The following is a 21,950-nucleotide window of genomic DNA, read 5'->3' as shown; positions in this document are numbered from 1 at the left end:
ATGCTCATAAAACATCTAGCAAACAGTGGCTAGCAGTCCAGTGACCCCCACCTGAATAATTCAATGACTTATTCCACAGTTATTGCAGTGCAGGCTTGGCAAGTTAGGTTGCATTAAAAGTTGCTAGGGAAAGGCTGACATGTAAGACAAAATGTGACTGAAAGAAAAAAGAAGCAACATGAATGGTGTGAGGGGAGGCCAGGATGGGGGATGGACTGAGTGGATGTGCATGGGGGGATACAGTAGGCAATGGGAGGGCACCATAGAATCCTTGACCTAGGATGCCATTTCATCTAAAGCTGGCCCTGCCTGTAGCATGTACCCTCTGAGCTAAACTGTCAGATATTTGGTTGTACTCTGCAGTACTAAATGAAATGAGCATGATGTGAATCACGATCTTTTATCCATCTAGTGATTTCATGACATTATAAGCAGAAATAGACTTATGTCTTAACCACCAGATACTTCCATTCTGTAATCCTTGCCATACACATTTTAGATGCATATTCTTTATCCATCCACAACCCCCTTTTACTGTTTTTTATCCATGGGATAATGATACACTTCAACAGTAACAATCATCTAGAGCCAATGTTCAAGCTGTCGGATGGCTATTGATTACAATAGGAAGGCCTGCATTATGTATGTACATGCTGCCCGTTTGTTAATTTATGTGTGTGTGTGTGTGTGTGTGTGTGTGTGTGTGTGTGTGTGTGTGTGTGTATGTGTGTGTGTGTGTGTGTGTGTGTGTGTGTGTAGTATGTACAATATATACAAATAGATTAAGGAGGATGGCAGATTGGCTTAATGGTTAAGGTGTTTACCTTACATACACAAGGTACAGGGTTTGATTCTTAAATGGGGAAATTGGTTAGCCTTAAAATGGGCCACAAGGGCAGTTAGTCTACTATGAACCTGTGAATAAGTACAAGAGGAGGAAGCAGAGGAATGAGGTTAAGTAATAGGGGATAGGGTAGAAGGGTTGTGAAGAGAAATGGATAAGAAAGAGGTTTAAATTCAGGCTTTGGAAACTAAAGGAAAACAAGAGAACATGCAGATTTATGGATTAGTGGCAAATGTTGTTATATATGGGGATTGGGAGGGTTCCATATTGCAGTTCCAAGACCCAGGATTACAAAAATGAAACAGCAAAAACTAGTGGAGAACTGTGAATATTGAAAATCATTGTTCTCTTTTAAAATTTATTTTTCAGGAGGGAAACCCCTCTGTACACACACACTCATTGTGCAGGATGCACCCCCATACCCCCACTACTTTATATACTAACCTTTTTTTACCATACCTCAAAAGAAAGGGAATAGTCTAAGACACAGCAGTCTGGGACTTAATATATGCAAGTCTGATTTTCACACATTCAGCTTTCCTGTTCTGAGTTTCAGAATCCATTATGGCTTCCAGCTTGGAAGTACTTACATTTGTGCTACTTTTGAGATTTTTTTTTTTTTTTTTTTTTTTTTTTTACATTTAAGCAAAACAGTGGGAAGGACTGTACTTCTCTTAGCAAAGGGAGTAGGGATTCCTATAGCATGATCCCTGTAGGTGCAGTATAGTTTATCATGATGTAGAAGGGTGCTTACAGGTGAGACAAAGAACTGAAGATTGTAAGTAGAGAATTTAGTTGTAAGCTGTCTAGGAAGACTGAAGAAGGATTCCTGGTTATGGAACTTAAAGAGGATGGAATCCTGAAGCAGTTGTAGTCTTTGTTTTATTGGGTGCAATTTTGCTTTAACAAGTATGTCAGTTAATTTCCTTCTTAAGAAAGAGGGCATTATTTACATAAAAGCATAGTTATGACTCTCAGCATGCTTCTAAATAAGATGCACGCTATTATCTCACCATGGAAGCAAGTAGGTAAGTATCATGTCTTAACTATAATAAAGAAAAAGTGGGAGATAGAAAATAACTTCCTGTTCCGGTCGAACTGTACACCTTTTGCTTTCCAGTAATTCTTCCACCTTGATCAAATCACTATGACTGACTAACTATCCTTTTCTACCTGTAATACTGTCTTCCCTGGCATGACTGAGCACCAGAATTAAAATGATTCCATCCCAGGAACAAATGTACTTCCTTGTTTGAGACAGGGTACATGGTATTATGTAGATCATTTTAAGGACGCTTGTAGTATTCAGCTGATGTAAAACCAAGAATAAGAGAATTGTCCTTGTGCAAATTTTTCAGTGGACAGATTACACTGGCCTAATGCCATATTTTTGCTACTCCACTAAAGTAATACCAGTGACTAGGAGTAAAAATATCTGGGGGTAGGGGGTGGGGGCACTGTCACGAAGATTAACAATGCATCTATATGTGGATAACTCAGCAGTAAGAAATAAAATCTAACATTAAATGCTTAATCCCAGAATGTAAACACCATACTTTAGGCAATTACATGTTTAAACATCATGTCATTTTGATAAGCATTCCTTATCAGTTGCATGTTTAGCTATCTTTCTTGAGAGAACAACCAATGAGTTGAGTAGCTCACCTTATGTACCAAACATCATGCTGTTGATGCCTACATCAGTCAGACTGTAAGCAATCAGTGATGACCATTTACTAAATTAGACACCTAGATAGCTCATCTTTATTTCATTAAGTATCCAGTTAGGGCTAATTGCAACTTAATGGTGATTTGTGTAACAATAAAATGAGAAAACTAGCAGTCTTGAGTTCTTGACTCTGTAAAGAATGCACACGGAGAATATTCAGTCCTAGTAAGACCTTTGCTTTAAAAGTACATATTTAAATTATTACTGGTAATACAAAATTGAAGATCTTTTCCCCTCTCCCTTCACATGCACAGACATACATGCCTAGTAAGTCACATAGCTGCAAAGATAAAAATATTTAAAACCAATGTTTTTTCTCTAAGTGTTATGTTGAAAATAAAATATTTTTTTACTTTGTTAGCTTTGGAACTCAGTACTACTCAAACACAATTATAAATGATATAGATGTTTTACTTTAATTTTGCCCCATAGGATTTACAGTGACAGACAGTGCGGCTTGCCAGTGTGCATGATCTGTTTTGTTTTCACTCAGTCCGCTTTTCTCTGATTTTTCTTTCCTGTTTGTGTTTTAAACAGCATGCACTAGTTCCAGCATTTACAGACACAAAGATAGTCCAAAGAATACTGTTTCTTCCTTTTTACAATTCTTTGTAGAAATGGAATTTGTTGATTTTACTCAAACTTAGGAGATCCGGTAACAGTACTGCCTGAATATGGTTAGAATAAAATTCTGCACAAATCAATCAGTACTTTATCAAGGATGAGTCTTCAGTTTAGAGGGTAGGAGTAAAAGTAACTAGGAGGTCACTGTCACAAAGATTAATAAGGCATCTATATGTGGATATCTCAGCAGTAAGTAATGCCATAAACTAATTTGCTGGACAGGGCAGTATTCTTTGACCCCCATATGTCAGTGTCTTATGCGTGTCATACTGGACTGCCAGTCATCATGCAGAATCAGTACTAAGAGCCCTAGGTCATAATATTAGCAATCTTAAATAGTCACTAGTGTCCTTAGCAGTGGTGTAGTGCACGGTATTGATGACTTAGGGCAGTGATTTGATACCACGCGGTAATATTAGGAAATCATACAACTATCAATTTCCTGTCAAACCATTTAGAAAGGTGATTAATTTCCTGATAGCATATTTTTGTCTGCATTCAAATCTCCCTGTATCTGTTTGTCCATCCATTTATAATAAAATGTGGAGTTACTTTTGGGTCTAATGAGGGATGAGTACAGTGATGAAAAGCCCTTAGTGATGAGGTGTGCCACATAGAAGGATTTCCTGACTGTTGTGGTTATTGAAAGTGAGACCACTGTCCACCTGTGTCTCTAAGTCTCTCATCACACTTTCGATGTTTAGTGTACTGCCACCTATGTGGTAATTCATGGGTACGTGTTTTTTTCCAAAGGGGATAACTATACATTTCTTGGCATTAAGCTTGAGCCCATGGCTCTGGCACCAGGCCTCTGTTTCTGTAAGGCCCTTTTGTAGAATATCCACATCATTTGGGGATTCAATAACGACTCCCAGTTTGCAGTCATCTGCGAACTTTGTTAGCCAGAATCCCTTAGTGCTGGCCTGTACTTCAGAAAAGTAGATGCCAAACAAGAGTGGTCCCAGGACTGAACCCTGAGGTACTCCACTTGTCACTTGTCTGGAGCTGGATTTGGAGTCAGCTATTTTTACAGTCTGGACTCTGTCAGTAAGCCAGATGGCAACCCATCAAGTGACATAGGGATTTATGCCCAGCTTAGTAAGTTTATCTATGATTCCAGAGAGGGGGATGGTGTCGAAGGCCTTGGCGAGGTCCAGGTAGGCTGTATGGACCACGTTACCCTCGTCCACAGCTCTGGAGACTGATTCAAAGACGTCAATTCAGGAGACAAGATTGGCCCTTCACAAACCCAAACTGAGTGGGGTCCAGTGTTTGAAGGTTGCCAAAGTCTTTGTTTATAAGTTCCATGATACTGTGTTCCATGCCCTTGCAGATCAGGCTTGTCAGACTGATGGGCCAGTAGTTCCCGGGATCCAAGGCGAATCCCCCCTTGTGGAGTGGGATAACTGTAGCTGTGCACCACTCAGTGGGCATGAAGCCTGAGGTGAGGCTATGATTAAACATGACACTTAGGTGAGGTGCCAGTTCATTTTGTAGTTCATGTAGTACACAGCCTGGGATGTCATCTGGTCCCATGGGTGCTGTGTTCTTAGTTTGAAGAGTGCGGTTTCTACCTGTGTGGCCGTGATTACCGGAATTTGGCAAACTTTTGGTATTGAGATGGGCCCTTTAGGGGGTGAGGGGGGTGAAGTTGGCACTAAATCGATCTGCCAGGATATTGGCAATATCCTTGGGATCAGTATATTTAATGCCATTCTGTTGTAGCTCAGAGCAGATCTGAGCATTGCCATTTAGATTCTTGACATAACTATAGAATGCCTTGTGATTGTCTTTGGAATCTTTGGCAATTTTATTTTCGTAACTAGCTTTTGAGGATTTTATGAGGGATCTTGTCTTCTTACTGAGGCTGGTCAGGGAGTTTTTTGCATCCTGGGATTTTCCTCTTTTCTACAACAGTTTCTTCCTTCTGTTGTATAGTTTGTTTATAGCAGGGACCACCAGATTGGCTTCCTTTTTTTGGAGAAGAGCATCTTGGTTCTATTTGGGATGGCACGATTCATGCATGAGTGGATGTACTCGTACATTGCCTTAGTGTAGCAATCTGCATTCAAACTTTCAGATTCCATCTGCATGGGTGTCATGAAGTTTGTCACTTCTGACTTGAGTAGCATGAAGTTGGCTTTGGAGAAGTTTTTTAAGGAGGTTTCCTTACTGGGGGGTGGGGGTGGGATGTGGATGTCAAGGGTGATTTGCTTATGGTCAGACCTGACCAATGAGGGGGTGACCACTGGTGTGGAGCATCCATGTCCCATGTTGGTAATGACCAGGTCTAGGATATTGGAGCCCCTGGTGGGACAATGGATTAGTTGATCCAGGGCGTTTGAATTTATGAATTCCAAGAACCGTTGGGAAAAGGAGTTGGTACCTGAGTAGTTTTCCCAGTTAATGGCAGGGTAGTTGAAATCACCCAGTATTAGGGTGTTAGGTTGTATCTTAATATTTTCCAGTATGTTTAGAAAGGTATAGTGAGAATCTTGTGGCATTGTTGGGGATCTGTAGCAAGCTACAATTTGGATTGCAGTCTTACCTAGTGTTAGTTGCACCTGGAGAATTTCAGATGCATTGTGTTGGGCAACTAGCCGGGAAGTGTTTATATACTTGGTGAATATGGACACTCCTCCACCTTTAGTGTTTCGGTCTTGGTTTTGTGGCCGAAAAGTGTGGTAAGAGTTGTAGCCTGGTATTGCAGGGGTGCTCTCTGGAGCCTTGAACCAGGTCTCAGTTACTGCACAGATATCAATGTTCTCCATTTTTAGGAGTGCCTCGAGAGAGTGCATTTTGAGGTTTAGACTTCTGGCATTGAGTAGCATTACCTTCAGATTTTGCATGCTTGTATCTGTTATGGTGGTGGTTTTATCCTTTGAACCTTGCATAAAAAAAGCACTATAGAGGTAGCAAGAGGTTTAGCCAGTAACCTGAATCCCAGGGGTGACAGGTGCAGACCATCTCTGGCAAAGCATCATGGTTTGTCGATCATGTCTTCCCAGGCAGACAGATACTGGATCCCCTTTGAATGACACCAAAAGCTTAGCCAATTGTTGAAGTTAATCATTTTGTCCTTATACTGTGGTATCATTCTGGGTGAAGGCAGGATGCTACTCAGGGCTAGTGTCATACCTGCCTAGGCCACATGATCCAAGAGCTCTTCCATGTCTCTTTTCATGTAGTCCAGGGAGGTACATCTCAAGTCATTCACTCCAGCATGGAAAATGAAAGAGTCGTATTTGTACTTGTTGTGGAGTGACTTGAGTGCATGTGTTATGTGGCAGATCCTGGCACCCGACAGGCAGCTGACTATAATTTTCTTCTTGTTCAGCCTGGTGAGTGGGACATCAGTGTGCCTTATTAAATAAGTTTGTTGCATTGTGTGGAGAGTGTAAACAGGAAGTATGGACAGGTGGCTGGGACAGAGTTGGACAGATGATGAGTGATATTATTGAGTCATGGTAGGATGAAAGATGGCACAGTAGGAAGAGATGAATAGAAGATAAGCTAAAGAGTAGCATAATTAAGTACAGGAATCTGTGTTTTATAGATGTGAGGTAGTGGGTAAGTATCAATGAGGAAGGAAACAAGATATTGCAGGGCAGCAGGCAATACAGTGATGGTGGATTCTGAAAACTGGTACAAGATAGAGAAGTACTTTCTATAAAAGAAGCGAGTTAGGTTGTCCTGGTATCTTCTCTGGAATGTAAGGAATGGAGGAGTATGAAAGACTAGAGTATAAAGTAGTCAGAATAAGAAGTAGTGAGGGTTTATGTGGGAAAAGTAAAGGATACAATCTGGAATAAATAGTTAGTATTAGGGAGAGTAGTGATTATGAATGGATATAGTGCAAAGCATGGAGAAAGCTTTTTGGGAATAGGGCTAAAAATTAAATGGAAATAGGGAAGAAGAAAACAAGAAACAGAAGTGTATGTATAGAAGTAGTAAGGTCCTTTGGTGAGGGTATTGGAATAAGAGTCACAAGTGAAATGTGTATATAGGAAGTATAATATTAGGGTAAGGTGGGGTGAGTGGGAAAGGGGGTAGGGTTGTGGGCTTCTCACCCTCAGGTCAAATTATAACTGACAGAAATCAATTTATCACCAATACAAAGCAATTAAAGAGATGACAAATATGCCTTATAGTCTACTGGTCAAGAAAAAAGAGGATAGTGGCCAGCTTAGTAAGAGGTCCTTAGAGTGCACAGACTATTTCACAAAAATTTCAATCACAGAGCAGGAATGTATTTGTTCTACTTTTCCATCCTTTCCCATGGTTCCTTGTCCCCATCCTTATTCACAACATGCATTTCTCCCCTTCTTATTATATTTGCTATTGTTCTTTTTCTGCTTCATCCACCATCTACCCCTTGCTGAGATAATCCTCTTTCTTGCTTGCCATTACCAACAATATGATAATCATTTATGCATGATTTCTTTTCAATACTATTTATCTCTTCCTCCTTACATATACTCAATATTTACTACCCTCAAGTTTCTTCTTCTCTCTTCTCACCTTTGAAATCCCTGTCACTGCTTATATACCAGTAATTACAGGATTTATAAATCAATAAACTCTCAGGAGATTTCATTTTCTGTACCAGTGTGTCATCTATATTTACTTCTCCTCATAGACCATTCTCAACTCTCCATGCTTCCAACTCACTATCTTACTTACCTTTCCTGAAGCTGCCTTTAAGACACTATTCATGTCATCCTAACTATCCTAGGCATTATGTTTCATTTTTGACTTCTGAAAATGTTCCACTTAACCACAATTTGTCAACATTGTTATGCCCCTTCATATGAACATTACCCTTTCCCTTTCTCATTCTTTCTCTGTCAAATAGTATAGTCTGTATCCCTATAATGAAGTTCTAAATGGTAGGGAATAAAACATGATGTATTTTTGTTGGAGCAACCACTACTCAGAGTGTATTCAGTCAATGTCTTCTTAAGTCTACAAAGTTGACCCATATTCTCCACTTCATTCTTCTGTTTACAAGGTCCCACTGTCTCTCTGTATTTTCCTCCGTTGGTTTACCTTTTTCCCTCACCATACATATCCTCCCTTGCTGTAACTTCAGTCTAACATTCTGCCCCTCTCTGTCTTCCACCTTACACTGCAGTTCTCCCACCTCATCTTTATTTTTCAGAATTTGCACCTCAATCCCTTCTGCACAGCACTATTCCCATTGCAACTGCCTGTTTTCACTTACTTCTTCCTGGCTCCTACTTTGCTTGCCACTTATTACCTTTCTGGAGGAATGTACACTGTTGAGTTGATTGCACTATGTAAACTATGTATTTACAGAAAAGAAAAGACCATGCTGTCCTTCATCCTTTGATTTACCTCTCTATTGGTTCTGTCCCAATGTCCTCTAGTGCCATCTTTTGAGACCTCTGTCCTGATGTAGATATTTGGTGGTTGCACGGAACCCTTTATCTTTGGAAAATACTGCTAATGAATGTATTTTTTTTCTTGCATGAGTTGCTGCGTATTTGACCCAGAAGAGGACCCTTTGTTTGAGAATCCCTAGAACCTTCTGGTAAATCTTCCTTTGTATAATTCCTCTGAATTATTGTAGGCCAATTATCTGCAGACATAAAAAAAACTAGAGCTTGTAGAATCTGAATCCTTCATTTCCAGGAAATTTATCAATACCTTCTCTTTTCCACAAAGGTAAAGATGCAATGTATCCTTTCTTTTTTTTTTTTTTTTTTGCATGTTTTCTTTGCACCTTCTCAACCAACCAATTACTAATAATTCAGCTCCTGCACCATTGCAGAACCTTCATGGCAGTATCATACTTTACTGAGGAATATGAAATTTTGTTGATTTAAATAAAGTGACTACTGCTAAAAACATTTGTCATTTATTATTTATTTGATTTTCATTTATACTTGCACACTGTTTATTTGGCATGAAAATTATATTTTCCTGCATTTGAAATTTCAATACATGAAAAAACAGAAGGTAAAAGTGTTAACAGGAACTGTGACCTAGCACTGAGGAAGTCAACATGCATCTGTTTTATTACCTCTGCAATTAAAGCACAATAAAACTACAGTTTATAACTGACTATCCAGATTTGTTGAACAGAAAGTATTACTAGAAAATATCAAACATTTTGGGAGCTATAACCTAATGCAATGACACCACATTAAAAACATATTTTGGACCGATAGTGGTTTTCAATATTCTGAAAATAAGTCATATATTCATATGATATACCTAATAGACACTATGTATAATGCAGCTTGGCAGCCTTGCACATTAGAATGTTCATGTAAGTTATTGACAAGGAATTTCAGTAGGAGGATATATATCTCAAATAATTTACTAAATCAGTTGGTAGTTCTATAGAAAAGGCAAGCAGTTCTCTAAGATCCTAGATTTTATGGTATCATAGTGGTACTTTTTAAATGCCTCATATGTCAGAAATGTTAATTTCCCACATTAGCACTGGTACATTTCCTGAAGGGGAGAACTACTGCTAGAATGTCATATCTCATGTGCAGTGGTATAAGAGTAATTATGTATTAAAAGCTATGACAACCCTCAAAGCTGTCCCTGTCTAATGTAACTCTACCACATTCCATTTAGCCTCAACAATTCAGGTACTCTCTGCACCCTCACCTTGTACTGAAGTTACCAGCTTCCCATGGTGTTCATTCACTTTGTAATGGATGATACAGCTTGATTCTTTGGTAAATGTGCTACTTGAATTTTCAATGAGATGTTGAGTTTGTAGTTTAATTGGCTAAGAGGCAGGTTTATAATTGTACATACAGCTAGGGTGGCTGCTTATTATGGCAACATAAATGCTCTGTGCACATTTTTAATTACAGTTTTGCTTTTATTTTAGGTGTTTTCTGTCCTGCTGGAAGTGGCTGCTCCAAGGGAAAATATACTATGGAAGGTATGCGGCCAGAATCCTTTTTATCTGTTTGACCATTAAAGTGCAGCTGCCTTTATCAAGTAATTATTTCTGAATGAAATGCATTGTAGCATCCTTTCTTACTTGGAATTAAGGCTTTCAGTAACCTAATTTTTTTTAATTATACAATTAAGAAGTTATAATAGTGTTACTAGTGCTAGCATTAAACGTGGGAAAGGAAGAAGTAGAAAACTGTTTGCTTGACTAATGGTGATAGAGATATACTCAAAAAACAGGAACATGGCAAGCAATGGAGCTGTTTGTAGCAGAGCAATCATAACTGAAGATAACTAAGCAATGATATCTAAGAGCTACCAAAACTTGAGATGGTCTACAGGAAAGAACATTATTAACAAGAATGGAGCATTCATTTTACTGGTATCAACATAAATTAAGTGTACAGTGTATAAAATCTGCTCAACAATCATTTAGTGTATGTACCGAGGAGGGCTAGCTTGTTTGCTCTGAATGTTCCAGCTAAGAAGAGATGTTAAGAGAAAATTTGGTGAAGAGAATAAATCTTATTAGCTAAAGGATGTTAAAACAGTTGTTTTTGTGGTTTTATCTTTTTCATTCTATACTCTATACTAGTGACATTTATATTTTTCTGAAAACATGCAGATGTCAAACAATAGTTGATTTAGCTTTTTTATACTAATATTTATGAAACATCTTCAAAAATTATCTTATACTTATTCTACCAAGACTAGATATTGAGTTAGGAAATATTCCTGCTTAAGCTCATCAACTTTGCTGGAGGTGATGAAGGTGGTGGCAGAGCTGCAACGGCTGACAATTGGATCTTTGGAAAAGGGAAGGAGCAGACTGCAAAGAAGGAGATGGGAATTGTGGGAACGGTATATGCAGATCAGGAGAGAGGTTTAAGAGGCAGTATTTGAATAAGCCATATAATGCTTAACTGACAATGACAATATAGTTTATAAGTGATGTATAATGTTTGCAACTACAGTTGTTTTAGTGGTGTCTGTGATGTAAACTATTTGCAACTAAAGTGGTATCATTTTGTATGTTTTTCATTTATATAAATGTAAGATTGCCTTTGTCTTTGTCATATGCGAAAATTTAATAAAGATGTTTGGAAAAAAAACACTGGAATAGAAGCACAATGGCAAAAGCGGATTATCAAAATGATGTTCAAAATTTTGCATTAGTTGTTTCTTCTCAGCTCTTGGGCACACTAGAACAAAATTGGAGCAGGAGGCATTACAACATATTGATCAGTGCATTTCAGGTTCTCACATACTCACTGGACATGTTTTTTTCTAAGTAAGCTTTTTTTAGGCTGTTTTGTTGGCTATGCCAAATAAAAATATACAAAAAAGGCATGTTATAAGCTTTCTGTAACTGTTGGCATTTAATGTGCAAATGTATTTTCCAAATAATGTTTTGAAAAACATATGACAATAGCAGTGAATATTTGTTTTGTTTCTTTTTTCAATTATGCAATTTACAATTAGAGATACTGTATGTCACCAGATGACGGTGGAGTCTCAGAGGAAGGAAATTAACTAAGCCTCAACATATCAAAGCCAAATGATATGTTAGATAGACCCCCCCAAAAAACAAATGGCATTAAGAAGAGACGCCCATTCAACTTTAATGGGCAAAGCTTGGATTTACTTTATTAATTTTATGCAATACGAAGTCTCTGTTACAAAATTGACTATGGGGACTTGTCCGCTTGCTCTGAATGCTCCCCGGTCAAAAAATTACTTAAATTTGTTAATCTTATACTATCTGAAGTTTTGGGTCCTAAACAATCCATTTGAGTGGAGACTGGGTTTTTTTGCTTGCTTTGAATGTTTAACTGTGGTAAAACAATAACTCAATATAAGAAATTCATATGCGATAAACCTGTTCTGCTAAGCAATCCATTTGTGGTGGGGGTCTTGTTTGCTTGATTTGAATGTTCCAAATGTCATGACAGGAATTAAATGTACTCATGTTATAAAACTATCAATTCTGTACTGAGGTAATAAGTAATATATTTGTGAGGTGCAGATGAAGCATGTGCTGTTGAAAAATGCATCTGCACATTTGAGATGGCAGAGCCTCTTTGTTTGTTCTAACTATTCAACAAGCCAAAGTATGAGTTTACATTTATTGATATGCTCTATGAAGCCGGTGCTGTAAGGCTATCCATTTGTATAGGGTGACCTGTTTTCTCTGAATGCTCCGCAGGAACTAACTTTATGGCTCTGTGAATTAATTCTGTGCTGCTGACTGATCAGTTTGTGTGTGTGGGTGGATGGTGTCTTTTTTTTTTTTCCTTTGAATGGTCACCAATCAAATAATGAATTAAATGCAATAACTGTATGATCTATGAACTCTTGTGCTGCTGATTGATCCACCAGGGTTTTGTTTATTTCCTTTGAAGGATCTGCTTGGCCCCAGAGTAAAATGTATTACTTGCATAGCCTGCAACATCTAAATTAAGTATGAGCTATTGAGAGGTAAATTAGGGGTTCTTGTTTGTTTGCTTCAGATTTATACTAGTCAAAACTTGAATTACATTAAAAACGTTTTTTTGTGTGAAATCTGTGCTGTTGGATTGATGGCTTCTCTGTTTTCTGTGACTCTTTCATTGGTCAGAACTTGAATTAAAAGCCTTAAATATATGGTCTTTGAAGTCTGTGCTACAAAACAATCCTTTTGTAGGGGGTTGAAAAACTTGTTTATTCTCATAGTTCCACAGTGCAGATTTATTACTATTTCATTTTGGATTTTTTTATTTTAACACTGTATGGCTTTTTATGAGTTCATCTCATTACTGTGTTTTATTTTAAAACTGTTTATTACTCACTGCTATTTTTGTACTGTCTAGCAACTTTAAATTAATCAGTGATTACAACATACAACATTCAAAATTTGGAGAGTTGTCAATATATCAAGTAATGATGTTTCGCCTGTTAAAAATAGTTTTAAATTTCAATGAGATTGACATTAAAGCCTGTCTGCCAAAAATTAGTAAGTGGCAAATTAAAAATGGAAAAACAAATGAAAAAGCAATTGATACATAAGAACCAGTCTTTTTGTTTTCAAAATGCATGTGTTTTCCTTCTGGACCAAATGTGCCCTGCAAATGTGACATACATTACAGTCCATTCATATCAAGTATTTACATGGTCTAGTGCCTTAAATTAGTGAATTATATATGTTGCATTCACAGTGCATGTGCACAACTCTGTGCATTTACAATATCAATGTATGCAAGCTATGTTGAATAGGCTGTAGTCACATAGTATAATGTGCATCACAGACCACAACTACATGAGCCTTATCAGCTACTGGTCTCCAAACCATTTGAAGACTGACTCATACCTTATTACTGTGCAAAAGTCATAAAATCTTACTTTCTAAGCTCTTTTATATGATTGCGAGTGCATGTTTATTCTTTTAGCATCATGGAGTTTTATGCATTCAAGTCATTGCTGATTTCAATTAGTAAATGTTTAATTTTATTAAAATAATCAGTATTTAAGCTGCTTAAACTAGTACAAAATGGTGGTGAGTGTATTATGTGATGAGTCCTCCACCTGTTAAAATGCACTGAATTATATAATGAAATTTATATTCTGAATGCCAATGAAGCACTATATCAACTTGCAAAATGAGGTACTCAAAAGTCGCTTCTAAAAAAATAGTATATTTTGTAAACTGTGGCAAGTACTAACATATCCACTGTTTAAAGTGTTGAGATCAACTCCAAGTTATACAATTAGTCAGCATCGTTGATGCTATGAAGAATTTTTTTTCTTTAAGTCTCATGATGTAGCTGGAATGTCAGACCATCTCGAGTGACATTACTAATTCTGTATCTATATACTCACATATGTAAGAATGGAATGGATCTGTATCTATATATGTATGTCGGGCTGTCTACACACACATGCACACACACACATACACACACACACACACACACACACACACACACACACACACACACACACACACACACACACATACACACACGATTTACTATCACATATTCAATCATCTTTTAGACGAAGGGAATATGTGCGAAACCCATTTAGCAGAACCGGTAGGGCGATCACCACAATGTCAAAGCTGACAAGAGTGAATGGCTGCTGTTGTCAGCTCCAACATTGCAGTGCAGATTGCACTATAGTGGGGATGGGGAAAAGTACCCTTACCCTCACTGTAGTGTGATCTCAGAGTTTGTATATATAAGTAAGGGGGTGTGGGGGATGCAGGTTGGCTTGCCCCCTGCAAACAGTGTTGTTAGATTTGGGCAGATGTGAGCAGTTCAGCAAAGTCGACATTCGACATTGCTGAAATGCTCTGTTCACTATTTTGGTTGGTTGGTGTTCAGATTTCCAACTATTTGTGTCAGCAATTGTCACTTTCATCTAAATGATGATCGGCCATGTGATAGTAAACCCACACACACACATATGTGTGTGTGTGTGTGTGTGTGTGTGTGTGTGTGTGTGTGTGTGTGTGTGTATATGGTTTTCCTTCAGTTGGTTGACATAAACATAAACTTAAATAAAAGTCAACATCCAAAAGATAAACCACACAACTTTGAAAATGTAAAGATCAACATCCTACAATGCAACAATGCTACTATGCAACAAGAAGCAACCTCAGCACATTCAAACAAAACACAAAAAAAAATATGTTTTACAGGAGTGCAAACTCCCTTGCATCCCTCACTGCCCATGCAAATTATAGATATATACTAATTCCAGGATTGCACAATTCCCAGGAAAGAGAAAGGGAAGATTACCCTACTCAGGGAATGTTGCTCTCACACACCTGTCACCCATTTGTAAAGCTGACCAGCTGCGGTCAGTTAAACATATGTTAACCAAACTCCCTGTCAACCAAACCAATGGAACCCATGCATACACACACACACACACACACACACACACACACACACACATATATTTCTGTAATAAAACTGGAAGAAAAAACAGTCCTTCCTTTAGCATGCATTTTGTGAAAGTTATGAAATCATAAACTCAAATGTTTAGTGGATGTTGCAATAGAGAGAATAGATTGAATTTTTCCTTTCCCTATTGATGTGCAATCTCAAAGTTAGAATTTATAAGCTGCATGGAGTGTGGGAAGGGTGCAGGGGTTCTTACCCCACCTGCAAAAACCTTATGTGTGTGTGTGTGTATATATATATATATATATATATATATATATATATATATATATATATATCTCTATATATATATATATATATTTTTTTTTTTTTTTTTTTTTTAAATGTTGTGTCTTTCGGCTGTTAGGGGTCGCCACAGCGGAACTCCAGTCCGCTAATGATTGGCAGTAGATTTTTATGTGCTGAGTTGCCAGCCCTGACGCCTATTCACGCATGTCTCCATACAGAAGACGCTTTCGCTGAGAATCAAGCAGGACAATGTCTTACTGTGAGGTGACAAAGCTACCCCAGCACCACCACATGTATAGAGAGAGAGAGAGATAAACAGATAGATAAATAGATATGTGCAGATAGATAAGCATCATTGTTTTAGATAGCTTTGCACTGTGTGTCCTAACTATGATGATTTGCTAGACTGGGTAACAGTGTGGTAAGAATGCTTATTTTTTGTGCTATTGTTGTATGATCAGAGTCAATATTTTCAGACATGCAAGGAGGTGTGGTAGTAGTGTGGTGATTCGCCTGGGTGAAAGATACTATTTTCTTTGTCTCTTGTTTGTTTTTGATAAATTAGTGCTTACTGGTTTATATGTAATGCATTGGATTACAATGAATGTCTTATCTTTGATCTTATACAAGCCAATAGGTACACTGATACATACATACATACATACATTCGTATACACACATTTGCAATATCTGTGAAATACAAACACTGAGTGCCTCAGTGCAGGAACAAGCTTTCGTTCAACATGAACTGGATTTCATCAGAACTAAAACCCATACAATCAGCTGTAATACAATTTCATTCATTTTTAAAACAAAGTATACACTAAGCAAATTATCTCATCATCTAATTAAATTACAAATATATTTCAACAACATAAGCTTTCAAGTAGGAAACTATTAGCATTAAAATCCCTAGACTAAAAAGGGTGATCCCAATGTAAATATAATGGACCATTGAGGTGAAGTATAATTAAAAAAAACATGTAGAAATTGGGTTACTCATTACTTACCATAGATAGTTCACAAGTTTTTAAATCAGCCTGTTGGCAGGATCATCTTAAGGGTAAGAAAGTCGGGTTAGACATACATTCCTGAGGAAAATAAACACGCATGAAGGCAATCAATCTGGATAAAAATGGAAGAAGGGAACAACCCTCGCTTCCTCCAATTTTATAAAGCACATGGTCATGTGACCTCTCTTGACCTCTCCACACCAACGACATCAGTGTAAGAGCACACATACGATCATTCACTCTCTTTTATTATTATCAGCCAACACCCCCACATGCTCTTATGCTGTGTACCAATACATTTTAAGAACATATTTTTAGATAACTTTTCCTTCACATTCCAAATATGTAATACATGAACTTTTCAATCTTCGATTTCATAGCAGGTTTAGTAAAAATATCTGCAACCATGTCCATTGTCGGGCAATATTCAGTGCTTATTTTGTCATCATTAAGTGCTGACCTGACAAAATTATACTTAATGTCAACATGTTTACATCTCTGTCGGCTTACTGGATTCTTCGACAAAGCGATTGTTCTTTGATTGTCCTCAAATACTGTTACTGGCACATACTTGCACTCTCCATCCATTCCACTCAACAGCTGCACAAGGTACAAACCCTCCTGTGTTGTTGCTGCCAATGCCATGTACTCTGCCTCACATGTAGATAAAGCTACCGTTTGTTGCTTCTTTGATTTCCATGAAATAATAGGCCCATCTCTATTGAGGCTAAAGCAATAACCTGTTGTACTACGTCTATCGTTTTGATCTGTTGCCCAGTCTGCATCACTGTATGCTATGAAGTTTCCCTTCACTTTTCTTGTAACACAGCTCTCTGTCTAGTGTACCTTTTAAGTATCTTAGCACATTTGGCTAGTGTTAAATGAAATTCACTCAGTTGTGACAAATATTGTGAAAGTTTACTTACAACCCAGCTAAGATCAGGTCTCATGCTTGTCATAACATACATCAAACTACCCACAAACTCACGCTATTTTCTTGGATCTGTAGATTCACTGACACATTCAAAGTTTGGTTACTGTTTGGAAGGGGTACTTCTTACTTTACAATTAGACATACCAAATTCTGAAGAATTTTTGTGATGTACCTCTTTTGGTTCATCTTTACTTCACCACTATTCTGGGTCAAGTCAATGCCTAGAAAATGTCTTAGCTTTCCCAGATCTTTCAATTTAAATTTAGCCTTGAGCATTTCCTTTACATCGTTTAGTGATTCATTGTCACTAGCTGTTATAATGAGATTGTCAACCCATATAATTAGGACTGTTTTCTCATTTTCAGCTTGTTTAGTGCATACACAGTGGTCTGTGGGGTTTTGGATAAAACTATTTTCACAAAAATAATCATCCAACATTTTGTTCCAGTTACGCCCTGATTGTTTCAATCCATATCATGACTTATTCAGTTTACAAACCAATTTTTCATCATTATTTGATTTCTTTTTGAAACCTTCAGGTTGCTCCATATACACCTCACAGTCAATAGGAGCATGTAAATAAGCCGTTTGTACATCCATCTGGTGCAATTCAAAATCATACTGAGCTGCCATCTGCATTAGACTTCGTACAGATATCATACTCACAGTTAGTGCAAATGTTTCATTATAGTCTATACCAGCGACTTGACTGTAGCCTTTAGCTACATATCTAGCTTTGTAAGCCTCAGTATTATTTGCATTGTCTTTTACAGTGAAAACCCACCTACCCCCCCCCCCCCCACCACCACTGCATTTTTATCTTCGGGCAGTGTGGTGAGTGTAAATGTGTTGTTTTCCTTTAAAGACTTAAGTTCCTCCTTCATTTCTTTGACCCACTTTACCGAGTTAGATGAAGTCATGGCTTCTTTAAAGCTCTGCGGTGTGTTGCATATTAATCGGTAACAATAGTGAACATTAACTGTTACATAATCGTCATTTTCAACTTTACACACATAGTCCTTCAAGTATACAGGTGGTTTTCTCTTTCTTTTAGAGTAGTCTGTATCCAGCCTTTCCTCCTCTTGCCTTATTTTTGTATCTCCTTCATTCATTATAGATTCAGTGTGATTCACTTGTATTTCTTTTGTGATTTGACTATCAGCTTTTGATTCTGACTTAACATGCACACTTCTTTTGATATTAAGATCTTCATCCATCACTTCTGGGTCTGTCTGAATCTGGCATTCAGCTACATTTTTAGTAAAGAACTTGCCTAACCTGTGTCTAAGGACCCTTCCTGTGTCAGGATAATAGACCAGATATGATGGGCTGTTTTTATCATATCCAACAAAGATCCCCTTAGTGCATCTTGGGTCTAACTTCTTTTTATCTTGTCTGTATGCATAACACACTGATCCAAATTCTCTCATCCTTGAAAGATCAAGTTTCTTCCCTGTTAGCATGAAGAATGGGGTCTGCCCCACACGCCTGTTATAACATCTGTTGCGAATAAAAGCAGCAGTCATAACTGCATATGTCCACAACTCTTTAGGTAAGTCACACTCCATCAATATACACCTTGCCATTTCGAACAGTGTTCTCCAGTTTCTCTCTGCTGTCCCATTCTGATGGGGTGAGTAAGTTGCAGATGTTTCATGTCTTATAACATTTTTACTCAATAGTGACTTTAAATCTTTCGACATGATCTCAGTGCCATTATCTGATCTGATACACTTTACCTTCCCATGAGGGGCTGAATCTGCAATAAACCTTTCAGTCGCCCTGGCTGTATCAGTCTTGTCTTTCAGAAAGTAGACAAATATTACACCCGAGTAGTCATCAATAAATGCTAAAGTGTACTTAAAGCCATCTTTTGCTACTGGCTCAGTTGGACCTGCCAAATCAGTATGGACTAGTTCAAACACAGCTTTTGCTCTTGCATCTGGTTCTCTGTTTCTGCTCTGTACAGATTTCCCTTGCATATAGGTTTCAAAATCTAGGTTAGGTCTCTCAACTTTACCTTTAATTTTCATTCCTTTTACCACTTTTTCTAATTTTGACACACCTTCGAAATTACAGTGACCAAGCATTTTATGCCATGCTTGAATGTCATAACAGCTCTGAGATGCATCATAATGTATCTCACTATCATTTTTTTCATCATATGTGTCTAAATATTAGAGTCTATCACTCTCACTTATATCAAACCTGGTGCCGTTTTTATAGATGAGTTGGTCCCGGCCTTGTTTAAAGTTGATCGAAGCCCATTTGGACGTTGCTGCCTTAACAGAAAAAATGCTTTGTGGATATGTCGGGATATACAGCGCCCGAGTCATCAACACCTTTACTTTGTACCCCTCTCTGTTTAGCAGCCATACCTCTGCATTATCTCACTTCTGTGCGGCCCCACAGGTTCTTGTTCTGTCAGCTAATTCCACAATGTGTTCCTCTGGTTGGAAAGTTGCTTCAAAGTATTTAAACTTTTTCAGATCATTAATTATATGTGACGTGGTGCCAGTGTCCACCATTAATCCCTTCTGTTTTAATTCACGAATTTGATGCTCATTTATTCTGAAGACAAATGTGTGATCATCTGCATCAGTTGCTTGTTTCACATTGTCTTTCTTCTTTCATCTACAGTTACTGTCCCTGTGGTTAGAATTTTTACACAAACTACACCACTGTCTCTGGCCTTTATATTCTCTCCGGCATTCTCATGCCTTGTGTTCCTTTTGGCCACAGCTATAGCATATAATCTCTGCTTTTACTCTATCCCCAAGGCTGCTTGCTTTCATCACATTATCATTACTTACATTGGCATTAAATTTCTCAGTATGTTCATATCTTCTCAACCTTGTTTTGAACTCACCAAAGCTCAACTTATCTTCGTCTTGCGTGATGTGTACTGCAAATGGTTTATAGGTTTCAGGCAACCCTTTTGGAATCACCGCAATTAGTAATCCATCACTGAGCTTCTTCCCAGCATTTCTAAGTGCCGAAATGGCCATCTCAGCCCTAATAATATAGTCTGTGACACTTTCACTGGTGGCCTTCTGGAGGCTTGTTAATTCAGTGTATAGACTAATTACCCGTGGCTTCCCTTTCCCAGCATAATAGTCTCTCAGGATTTAAAGTGCTTCTCTACCATCGTCTGTAGCTTCTCTCATGATGAGGGACAAACTTTTGTCATCTAAGAACTGTATTAGTTCTGCATATGCCTCCTCATTTTTCTCAGCATTCTCGTCGTCCTCCGCATCCTGCTGCACATTTCACAAAATGGCTTCTTTCAGCCCTAGCAAGTGCCCAGAAACTCTCTCCCACAACTCATAATTCTTCTCATCTCCATCGAAACATAGTCTATGCCATCGGCTTTCTACTTCCCTCCTGGGCCCATAACCTGTTGGCGATATCATCTTAAGGGTAAGAAAGTTGGGTTAGACATACATTACAGAAGAAAATAAACACATGTGAAGGAAATCAATCTGGTTAAAAATGGAAGAAGGGAACAACCCTTGCTTCCTCCTTTATTATAAAGCATATGGTCATGTGACCTCTCTTGACCTCTCCACACCAACGACGTCAGTGTAAGAGCACACATACGATCATTCACTCTCTTTTATTATTATCAGCCAACACAACCCCACATTTTTGACCATTTTATGAGTGGAAGTTTCCAGAATGACCACCAACTAGTGCACTTTTTGGTTATTTGATAGCTGTGATATAACTGAATACCTGTTCTTATACTTTAGCCTGGCCGAGTAAGTTTTCTGATGAATGCTGAAGTCCCAGAACCCCTGCACAAACACAAATGAACATGTAAAAAAATAACCAGTAGGACCAGATTTTATTACAATCTGTTATCTAAGAAATTGCTCAAACTCATGTCAGATTGGAAAAAGTCAAGATTAAGCAGTCAATACATTTTGATAAACAAAGGTATTTTGTAACTGACATCTACAGGCAACATTGCAAACTGATCACCTACATTATGCAATTCTAAGTCTAGAATCATTAAAATATTGTTCACTAACAACATCCAGTGTCCACCAGGAGCAGAATATACCATACACACCATTCCCCTATATTTCAGGAGAAAAGAAGAAGGGACAAAAAAGGACTTCTCTTCTTTTTCAGACTAGACTACCCTTTCTTCCACCCACCAGCCTAACTGTGCAGCAGTCTGGTCCCTCCTTTCCTTCCTAACCCAACTAGATACATACTAAACCTGACAAACTCTTACACCAGATCCTTCAACAACAGAGACAGATGCATTGTAAATAAATCCAACTTTTTTCTTTCAACTATACACTATCTTCCATGAACAAAACTTGATTTCATTCTACAAAATCCCAATGTTCGATCACCATGAATCCTACTCTAGCCACCTTGTGGTTCAAAAACTTCCTAGCAACCCTGACAGCCTTAAATCTAATACAAAACATCTAAATTAATCTCAAAGTAATGGATGATCAAATTAAATATATTTCTAGACACTCGTGCCTCATTACTCTAACGTCTCTTGTAATCATTACACCAAGTCATTACCCCCTAAATGTATAACCCCAAGATGAGGAATTCCATATGTTGCCTATAGTTCATTCAACATACAAACCAACTGACCCCAGTGAAGTCTTCTGTGCCCCTGCCAGCAAGCATACCCTACTGTCGGCTCAAGATCAAGAAACAA

The 21,950-nt window shown here is 37.9% G+C and overlaps 1 protein-coding gene across 1 annotated transcript in view; it reads left to right on the top strand.

The window, feature by feature from the left end:
• LOC122814254 (phosphatidylinositol 3-kinase regulatory subunit alpha-like) overlaps positions 1–10,157 on the top strand; it is a 2,697,787-nt gene extending 2,687,630 nt beyond the window's left edge. The window contains exon 5 of the mRNA XM_044086851.1: positions 10,072–10,157. Within this exon, the coding sequence (XP_043942786.1) occupies positions 10,072–10,157 (86 nt within the window). The remainder of the gene's footprint in view (positions 1–10,071) is intronic.
• Positions 10,158–21,950: the final 11,793 nt, after the last annotated feature.

Source organism: Protopterus annectens, chromosome 10.part0 (assembly GCF_019279795.1).
Source record: "Protopterus annectens isolate FY-2018-M chromosome 10.part0, PAN1.0, whole genome shotgun sequence".
Taxonomy (NCBI): domain Eukaryota; kingdom Metazoa; phylum Chordata; order Ceratodontiformes; family Protopteridae; genus Protopterus; species Protopterus annectens.
This window is presented reverse-complemented; position numbering and strand designations above follow the sequence as displayed.